The 9,859-nt window shown below is 46.0% G+C and overlaps 1 protein-coding gene across 5 annotated transcripts in view; it reads left to right on the top strand.

Annotated features, from left to right (window-relative positions):
- The window catches only part of LOC141068060 (multidrug and toxin extrusion protein 1-like), a 234,623-nt gene extending 227,587 nt beyond the window's left edge, over nt 1-7,036 (top strand). For 4 of the 5 annotated variants that reach the window (XM_073558271.1, XM_073558270.1, XM_073558273.1 and 1 more), the window contains 5 exons: nt 1,862-1,931; nt 2,217-2,349; nt 2,863-2,957; nt 3,032-3,116; nt 3,450-7,036. In XM_073558271.1, coding sequence (XP_073414372.1) covers nt 1,862-1,931; nt 2,217-2,349; nt 2,863-2,957; nt 3,032-3,116; nt 3,450-3,637 — 571 coding nt within the window. In that variant the 3' untranslated portion in view covers nt 3,638-7,036. The remainder of the gene's footprint in view (nt 1-1,861; nt 1,932-2,216; nt 2,350-2,862; nt 2,958-3,031; nt 3,117-3,449) is intronic. The other variant, XM_073558274.1, reaches the window with a different exon arrangement.
- Nucleotides 7,037-9,859: the final 2,823 nt, after the last annotated feature.

Consider the following 9,859-nt stretch of genomic DNA (forward strand, 5'->3'; position numbering starts at 1 on the left):
GTAATGTAATGTATGTACCCAGTGACTGCACCAGCAGAATAGTGAGTGCAGCTCTGGGGTATAATACAGGATGTAACTCAGGATCAGTAATGTATGTACACAGTGACTGCACCAGCAGAATAGTGAGTGCAGCTCTGGGGTATAATACAGGATGTAACTCAGGATCAGTAATGTACGTACACAGTGACTGCACCAGCAGAATAGTGAGTGCAGCTCTGGGGTATAATACAGGATGTAACTCAGGATCAGTACAGGATCAATAATGTACACAGTGTCTGCACCAGCAGAATAGAGAGTCCAGCTCTGGGGTATAATACAGGATGTAACTCAGGATCAGTAATGTATGTACACAGTGACTGCACCAGCAGAATAGTGAGTGCAGCTCTGGGGTATAATACAGGATGTAACTCAGGATCAGTACAGGATCAATAATGTACACAGTGTCTGCACCAGCAGAATAGAGAGTCCAGCTCTGGGGTATAATACAGGATGTAACTCAGGATCAGTAATGTATGTACACAGTGACTGCACCAGCAGAATAGTGAGTGCAGCTCTGGGGTATAATACAGGATGTAACTCAGGATCAGTAATGTAATGTATGTACCCAGTGACTGCACCAGCAGAATAGTGAGTGCAGCTCTGGGGTATAATACAGGATGTAACTCAGGATCAGTAATGTATGTACACAGTGACTGCACCAGCAGAATAGTGAGTGCAGCTCTGGAGTATAATACAGGATGTAACTCAGCATCAGTAATGTATGTACACAGTGACTGCACCAGCAGAATAGTGAGTGCAGCTCTGGGGTATAATACAGGATGTAACTCAGGATCAGTAATGTAATGTATGTACACAGTGACTGCACCAGCAGAATAGTGAGTGCAGCTCTGGGGTATAATACAGGATGTAACTCAGGATCAGTAATGTATGTACACAGTGACTGCACCAGCAGAATAGTGAGTGCAGCTCTGGGGTATAATACAGGATGTAACTCAGGATCAGTCCAGGATCAATAATGTACACAGTGACTACACCAGCAGAATAGTGAGTGCAGCTCTGGGGTATAATACAGGATGTAACTCAGGATCAGTACAGGATCAGTAATGTACAGTGACTGCACCAGCAGAATAGTGAGTGCAGCTCTGGGGTATAATACAGGATGTAACTCAGGATCAGTACAGGATAAGTAATGTATGTACACAGTGAGTGCAGCTCTGGGGTATAATACAGGATGTAACTCAGGATCAGTAGTGTATGTACACAGTGACTACACCAGCAGTATAGTGAGTGGAGCTCTGGGGTATAATACAGGATGTAACTCAGGATCAGTACAGGATCAGTAATGTATGTACACAGTGAGTGCACCAGCAGAATAGTGAGTGCAGCTCTGCGGTATAATACAGGATGTAACTCAGGATCAGCAGTGTATGTACACAGTGACTACACCAGCAGAATAGTGAGTGCAGCTCTGCAGTATAATATAGGATGTAACTCAGGATCAGTAATGTAATGTATGTACACAGTGACTGCACGAGCAGAATAGTGAGTGGAGCTCTGGGGTATAATACAGGATGTAACTCAGGATAAGTAATGTATGTACACAGTGACTGCACCAGCAGGATAGCGAGTGTAGCTCTGGAGTATAATACAGGCTGTAACTCAGGATCAGTAATGAAATGTATGTACACAGTGTCTGCACCAGCAGAATAGTGAGTGCAGCTCTGGGGTATAATCGAGCATATTTGTATATGTGAAGATGAAGACACCCTTTAAAGAGAGAATCAAGGTGTGTTGTATGTATGAAGGTGTGAAGTACAATTATAGGGACTAGTCATATATGGTAACAATCTCTGTCCTATAGGCACATAGTGAAGCTGGTCAGCTACGTTCTACCTGTATATGCCGGGAGTCATCTTTTTGATGGATGTGTGGTGAGAATTTTTTTTCTTTATAAATGCAGATCCCATGACCCTGTCCGGGTCGTGGCCATCCTTTAACAATATCAAAGGGGCACTGTGGATGCAATGATGATGGACATTGCTCTATACCAACCCAAATAATGCCCTTGTGATAAAACTACTCGTTACAATTAAAAATAGAAAGTTTTGTCATGAGGTCAGAGTAAACACAAAGAAGTAAAATCCATTTGTTTATCTCTGGTACCAGATCATTGTGAATTGATGATGACTCGTTCTCGATTATGTTTTTTCTTGTAGACCACATGTGCTGGCGTTCTGCGTGGCACTGGAAAGCAGAAAATCGGGGCCATTTTTCATGCTGTTGGTTATTACGCCATTGGTCTTCCGGTGGGAATCTCTCTGATGTTTGCGGCCAAAATGGGAATAATAGGTAGTCGCTTTTTATAATGGAATTGTCCCATGTATCCCTCCCTGGTACATCATCTTACAACATGTGTCCTTCATTCCCAACCAAAGCTGCATTTAGAGTCCTGCTCAGTGCTCTTGTACAGACTCTAGCTTTGCTACCAATCATGGGGCCCAAAAACTTAAGTGTAAGATTGCGACTTTCCTATGAGCACCCACAATCTAAGACACTATGGGATGTATTAGGATGCAGATTTGGATATGAGTAGAGGATAAGCATTGAGTAGCTCACTTTATAAAAGAGGCCTAAAAATATAACTCTCACATTGAGCTCCCACATTCAACTGAAAATCAGCAACAGTTTAGATGCAGATCTTGATGTGAATAGAGTATCAATGATAAAGCTGTAAAAGTGGAGTTGCCCTTTAAGCACCTCACATTGTAAAATATTGATATTCTATGTGAGGAATGTAGAAAACACAAGCTGAAGTATCAGTATGGTTGCCAATGATATCACCGCTGCCTTGCTTGGTCCTAGGGTTCTGGATCGGGCTCCTGCTCTGTGGTTTCCTGCAGGTCATCATTTTCTTAGTGTTCGTATTCAAGATCGATTGGGAAAAGGCATCACAAGAGGTCAGAACCCGCGAGGTGTAGTCGAGCTCGGTCGTGATGGGTGCTGTAACTTCTCCACTCTATTCTTATTTTAGGCACAGGCCAGGGTCAAGCAGAGGGTCTGGACAACACGAGATTCGCAGAACACAGCAGCCATTTATCAGGGGGCGGCCATGACCGGTATGTCAACTACAATTCACCCAGTCGTCCTTTTCAGTCAAGTTGCTAAAATTTCCATTGAGCCCGAGACACGTCTTGTCCTGAGAAAGCTGGGTGACAAGCAATGTATTCACTGTTCCTGAGCCCAGGAGCGTTTTTACCTGGGGGTCATCACTGATCCCTTGATCCCTGCCATACTGCATACCAGGCTGGTGCCAAGTCTGGGGAGACAACTTGCCAGTAATAGTGGCCATATTGCTTGTCATATTTGGGTGTAATTGGATGATAGAAGATGTTGCCCCTCGAGACCTCACTCTTTACCATCTCGCTCCTGACCATTTCCTAATTTTACAGAAATCACAGAAGAGCCCACGGCCACAGAAAGTGCCCAGAAGCCGGACACCTTGCAGGCCGACTCCCCACACCCTGAAGGAACCTATAGCCCCTTATCCAAGAAGCAGCTGTTCCTGCGCAGATCTTTAATTCTCATCGCCTCGCTCACCGTACTAATGATTGGGATCCTAATAAGGCTCTGCGTATAACCACAGCTCCGGGGAACTAAACGCAGCCCGCAATTATAGCCATGCTGTTCAGGGAGGCAGCTCATACGTAAGACACACATCTTCCTGCCTCACTGATGATACTGGCAGGGTGTGGACCCATCCAGACAAAAGCACAGCAGGCAGTAAAGCAAGACTGTGCCAGGCACCCAGGGAGGTTTCATCATGGTGCATTCACAGAGAGCTTTATTTTTATGGACTTCTATGCCAAGCCTCCAGCATGGGGAAGAATCACGGACACGTTCCCCCGCATCACTGTAGTATACACTGTGTTTTTATTTATCACCATTGTCAAGATCTCTGGTTCCTTTTACACACAGCAAGTATTCATATATTGTACCCTAGGACTGAAAACCTGTTCAGCCATAATCCTTCTCTGATGGCCGCTACGGTCGGATACAGTTTACAAATTGTTTTTTGTTGTTTTTTTTGCACTGATACATTGCAGTAAGCTATCAGAAAACAGAATTAGACTTACTGGTAGTTCGGCTTCTAATAACATACCACGACAGCACACAGGAGGATGTCATCTTATCTTAATAGGGACAGGAAACACAAAAAAGGTCAAATAGCCCCTCCTACCTCCATTCCCCAGTGTTATAAAGGACCACAATATAATGAATGCTTAACAATATTTATTACTACTAGATCCAATAGTTGAGTAGAGGAAAGGGAATTACCCGTGCTATCGTAGTAGGTTATTAGAAACCGCATTACCGGTAAGTCTAATTCTATTTTTTCTAATAACCACCCACAACAGCCAACAGCACACAGGAGCAATACCAAAGACTAATGCTTTAGGGAGGGACAACTGCCTGGAGAATCTTTCCCCCAAACGATAGATCTTTGACGGATGTTAAATCGAGTCTTTAATGTCTGACAAAGGTGTGAACAGATGACCAGGTGGCAGCAGCTCTGCATATCTGCACGATGGAGGCGCTGGCTTTCTCAGTCCAAAACCGCTACTGCTTTGGTGGTGTGAGATTCTGAACCTGATAAGCTTCAATGATTGCTCTCTTTATCCATTTTGCCACCGTAGTCTTGGATGCCTTCTTTCCTCTATTCTGGCCATAGGGTTGAATAAATAGGTTCTTATATTTCCTCCATTCTTTGGTTATGTGGAGATAATATACAATCACTCTCCTTAGTCAAGAGAATGGAACTCTTCTTTTTCCTGTTCTTTGGGTTTTCGCAAAAAGAAGGTATTATTATGTCCTGATTTTTATGGAAGTCTGTAACCACTTTTGGTACAAATGATGGATCCAGGCGGAACACCAGCCGGTCTTCCAATATCCTCAGGTAGGACTCTCCTATTGAGAGAGCCTTAACTCCCCCACTCGCCTGGCCGTTGTGATTGCAACCAGGAACGCCGTCTTCCAGGACAGTCTGTCCAACATTATCGGCCGTAGGGGCTCAAACGGTGGAAGCGTTAATCCTTTATGGACGATATTGAGGTCCCAAGTGGGAACCAGACTGATTGATCTAAGACGAAGTCATGTAGCTGCTGTCATGAATCATTTTAGCCACTGATGTTCAGCAAGGGCCTGGCCTGGTCAAAGTATGAGCTCCACACTGCCACCTGTACTTTAAGGGTACTGGGTCTTAGTCCTTTCTCTAGACCTTCCTGCAAAAAAGTCTAGGATCTGGGTGATAATGGCCTGTCGGGGATTCGGCCGTTCTGGTGCATATCATGACACAAACGTCCTCCAGGTCTTTTGATATATGGTGTTTGTCACCGCCTTTCTACTTTTCTGTAGAGTGTTGATGACTCTCTCGGAGAGACCTTTGGCCTTCAGAATCGAGAACTCAGAAGCAAAGCCGCTAGATCCAAGTTCTCTATGTCCAGGTGATAGACTGGCCCCTGGTGTAGGAGATTCTTGATTGGTGGAAGGATTAGAGGACTGTCTACACCTAGGCTGGCTATGGTGCTGTACAAGCTTCTCTTCGGCCAGAGGGGTGCCACTAGAATATCCTTGATAAGAGCGGGATCAGAGGAAAGGCGTAAAGCCAGATTGAATTGCCACTGGTGGGCCAAGGCATCTATGCCTAGACATGTGTCGTCTGGACTTAGTGAAAAATAGTGGGTCACTTTTGCATTCTGGCGTACTGCAAATAGATTGACCTCTGGATAACCCCATCTTTTGGTCAACATCTGGAATACTTCTGGATTCAGACTCCACTTTTCCAGATGAATATCCCTTCTGCTCAGGAAGTCAGCTTGCTTGTTGCCTGTTCCCTTTATGTGAATGGCTAACGCCGAAAGAAGATATTTTTCGATCCAAGAGAATATTCTTGCCGAGATGGCTTTTAGATCCTAGTACTTCGAATTTCCCTGGTGACGAAGGTGTGCGATCGTGGTTACATTGTCCAAGTAGACTCACGTGGGTACCTAGGATCACCGAAATAGCTGCCCTAAGGGTCTCTTCCACCACCTTCAACTCTCGGAAGTTCAAAGACTGTCTGCTGACCAGAGACCCTGGAAGGATGTCTGGGAGACTACGGTCCCCCTTTCCTTCTTCCTGGCATCTACCTCTATGGTGACTAGCGGGGACTGGACCCAAGGCACTCCGTTGTTCAGTTTCCTTGGGTTGCCCCACCAAGACAACGAAGTTCATATCTGGACTGGTATTGACACCTTCTTGTCCAGTGATCTGGGGGAACCGTCCCACTCTAATATATACAGTAACTTTGCAGGTCTCTGGTGTGTGCCTGGACCCAGGCTACTGACTGGACACAAGAGGTCATGAAGCCGAGTACTGACATGGCAAATCTTATGGGCACCAATCTTCTGCTCCGCAGGATGTTTATCTTTGCCCTCAGTTGGATCTGTTTTTCTTTAGGCAAGAAGGATGTTTGTGCTCGAGAATCCAGGAGGACTCCTAAGAAGGTCTTCCTTGAGGAGGGAGCGATATTTGATTTCTGTTGATTTATTAACCATCCCAGTGACATCAGTATCTGAGATGTCTGTATGTGCCCCTGAAACGCCTGTACTGATGGTGCTACCAGCAGAAAGTCTTCGAGATACGGGACGATACAAATCTGCTGACCTCTGATAGAAGCCATGGCTTCTGACAATTTGTGAAAATTCGGGGTGCCAACGATAATCCGAATGGGAGTACGTTGAATTGGTAATGAATTATCCGTTCCCCTTGGGTAACTGCGAATCTCAGGAACTTCTGATCGTTGGGGTGAATCGGGACACGATAATAGGCATCCTGCAGATTGATAGTAAAAAGCTTCGCCATGGCAACAATCAGGGGAACTGCCGATTTGACTGATTTCATCTTGCACCTCCTGTAACATATATTGGCTTAGAGGTTTCAAATTTTTTATAATCCTGTGGGATCCGTTTGGTTTTCTTATTAAGAAGAGCCTGGAGTAGTGACCCCTGTTCTTCTTAGTCTCGGGGACTAGTGAAATTGCCCTTGAAGATAATAGGTTTCTGAGGCCTGACTCCAGGGCGCTTTGGAGTGCTTGCGCAGATAGCTGCGTAACTCTTATTCTCTGCAGAGGATAGTAGGTAAATTCTATCCTCACCCGTTCCTGGATGGATTTTAGGACCCATGGGTTGGTGGATATGTCCCGCCAATTTGGAAGGAAGTGAGAAATGCGACCTCCTACTCTTCTATGAGTGTCATGGTTTACTCTGACACAGGCCTTGGGAGAGAAAATGATTCCTACCCTGGCCTCCTTTGGGGGTAGGCTCCATCTTCCTGTCTTTCCTTTACCCTCTATACTAGGAAGACTGCTCCTGAGGGGGCCGAAAGGACCTCCTTTTGGCACTCTTTGGCTCCGGTAGAGAATTCTTGTTGTCAGAAATCTTCTCCAATAAATCATCCACTGCAGGCCCGAACATATATTTCCCTTTAAAGGGAATGGAACATAGCTTGATCTTAGATGCTACGTTCCCGCTCCATGAACTCAGTCACAGGGCTCGTCTCACTGCGTTGGATTGGGTCGTTGATCTAGTCGCCACTCTGAGGGACTCCGCCGAGGCACCTGCCAGGAAGACTGAAGCATTTTGGAGAAGGGGAAATGAGGCGAGGTTCTCTTCTCTGGAGTTCCCTGTTGCCAGGTGTTCTTCCAGCTGCCCCATTCAGCAAGACATTGATCTAGCGACCGGTGTAGAGACCGCATTTGTACTTAACAAGGCCATTGATGTTTCCCAGGTATTCTTGAGAAAGCCCTCCGTCTTACTGCTCTAGAGCGCATTCCCCAACTCCAGTCCTCAAGGCCTACCAACAGGTCATGTTTTCAGGATTTCCTTTGTATTGCACAGGTGATGCATTTATCACCTTGGCAATACTAAGGAAATCCTGAAAACATGACCTGTTCGTGGGCCTTGAGGACTGGAGTTGGGGGAACACTGCTCTAGAGGATCTTTTAACTGAGAGGAATCCTCAAACGGCAAAGTAGTTTTCTTGGCTACCTTGGGCACCTCGGACCAGCGTTCTGCAGTCTCGTCATCCACTAGGAATCTATCCTTTAACTCTGAGGGAGGGCTCAGTCTCTTCTCTGGAGTTTCACACTATTCCAGCACCAGCTCCCAGATATTCTTGTGTATCGGGAAAAACAGCTTCTTTTTTGATTGGAGGCCTCCAAACATTACCTCTTGTTCTGTACGTGCTGGTATTTCTTCTTCCAATTCCATGGTTCTTCTTACCGCTGTGAGGAGCTCCTCAATGTTCACTGCGGAACAGTAGTATCTCTTCTCTTGTGTATTTGGGTCAGAACTCAGCTCGCCTTCTTCCTGGAATTCCTCCGGCATGGACTCCTGGGAGTCCGAATCCTCTTCCTGCTGAAACTTCCTCTTTTTTTGCTGCTGGAGAACTAGGGGTCGGTATTAGCTGGGAGAAGGATGCCAGGGAAGCTTGTATCTCCTGACATACAATCCCTTTAATGTCTTCTCTTAAGGAGGGCTGTTCCTCCTTCAGAACTTTCTCAATACACTCCTGACATAAGAGTTTCCCATGTAAGGAAACATAATGCACATTTGCGGCTAGTGACTTTGGATTTACTCCTGAGTGCAGGAGCCTTGCCCCCGAAAGATAGAAGGTAGAAAGGATTTCAGTATCTCTACCTGCACCATGGAGGAGACCCAATGCCTCTATACTTACAGGGATCGGAACAGCGCTGGGCTCCACAGACGTCGAGCAGTAAGGATCAGATTCCATGCTACCCAGTTTGTCCTACCTTACTTGACCTTCTGTCCGGGGCTTCTTAAATAGGGCGACCGAACCAGCGCCTTCCTCCAATCAGTGGGGCTCCTCCCCCACTTTCCTCGGTTGGTGGAATCCTCCAGGGGCGTACATCTGGGTCCTCTGCTTGAATTTCCCACTGCATTCCGCCTTGGAATGCAAAACTGGAAGTGATAATCTCAGCATGCCGGCCATCGTCTGACGTCCCTTACAGTTGCCGGGACCGCACAATTTACACCAAGAGAAGCTGGAAGCCCGCTTCCCTCGCATCACAGCGGTCCGCGACAGCAGGAACAGGGGGGAGGAGAAGGGACCCGGAGAGCTCAAAGAGGTCTCCCGCCGTAAAATCCCCCAGACTTTATCCAGAGGCATAGACAGGGGAAAAGACTACGTCCTGAGGAGTCAGGAACAGCATCACTGAAAAGGAGGGCAAGACCGATCGATCTCCTGCTGCCTGGCTAAGCTATATGTCCGGTGTCTGTCGCCAGCACAGAAAATCGAGGATGACCTCCTCATTCCTATAGGGACAGGAAAAACACTGGGGAATGGAGGTGGGAGGGGCTGACCTCGTTCGTGTTTCCTGTCCCTATTATGATGAGATGACATCCTCCTGTTTGCTGTCGTGGGGGGGTTATTAGAGAAAAAAAGATTTGTGCTGTTAATGTGTTTTTCTGGACTGGATATGTATAAAATCTTTGTTCCAAACCCTCATTTACCAGATCTTTGCTTGCTGTCGGTGAATAGAAACACATATTTTCATCTGGAGACTGGAATCAGAACAAGCTGTGTTTTAAAAAAAAAAAAAAAGGAAAAGCTGGAGAACTACAATGCAACGAATATCCTGGCAGCTTACAGTCACATATGGACAGATACTGAATAAATTAGATGAATAAACAGATGTATCACTGAGTGTAATGCATTAATATAAGGGAGACTTTAGGGTTACTACAAAGGGGAGAGCTCTCCACATGTCAGCATTGAGCTCCCACAGAACGGACACAGATCC

This window comes from Dendrobates tinctorius, unplaced genomic scaffold (assembly GCF_039654945.1).
Source record: "Dendrobates tinctorius isolate UK_male_01 unplaced genomic scaffold, ASM3965494v1 ptg000013l, whole genome shotgun sequence".
NCBI classification, from domain to species: domain Eukaryota; kingdom Metazoa; phylum Chordata; class Amphibia; order Anura; family Dendrobatidae; genus Dendrobates; species Dendrobates tinctorius.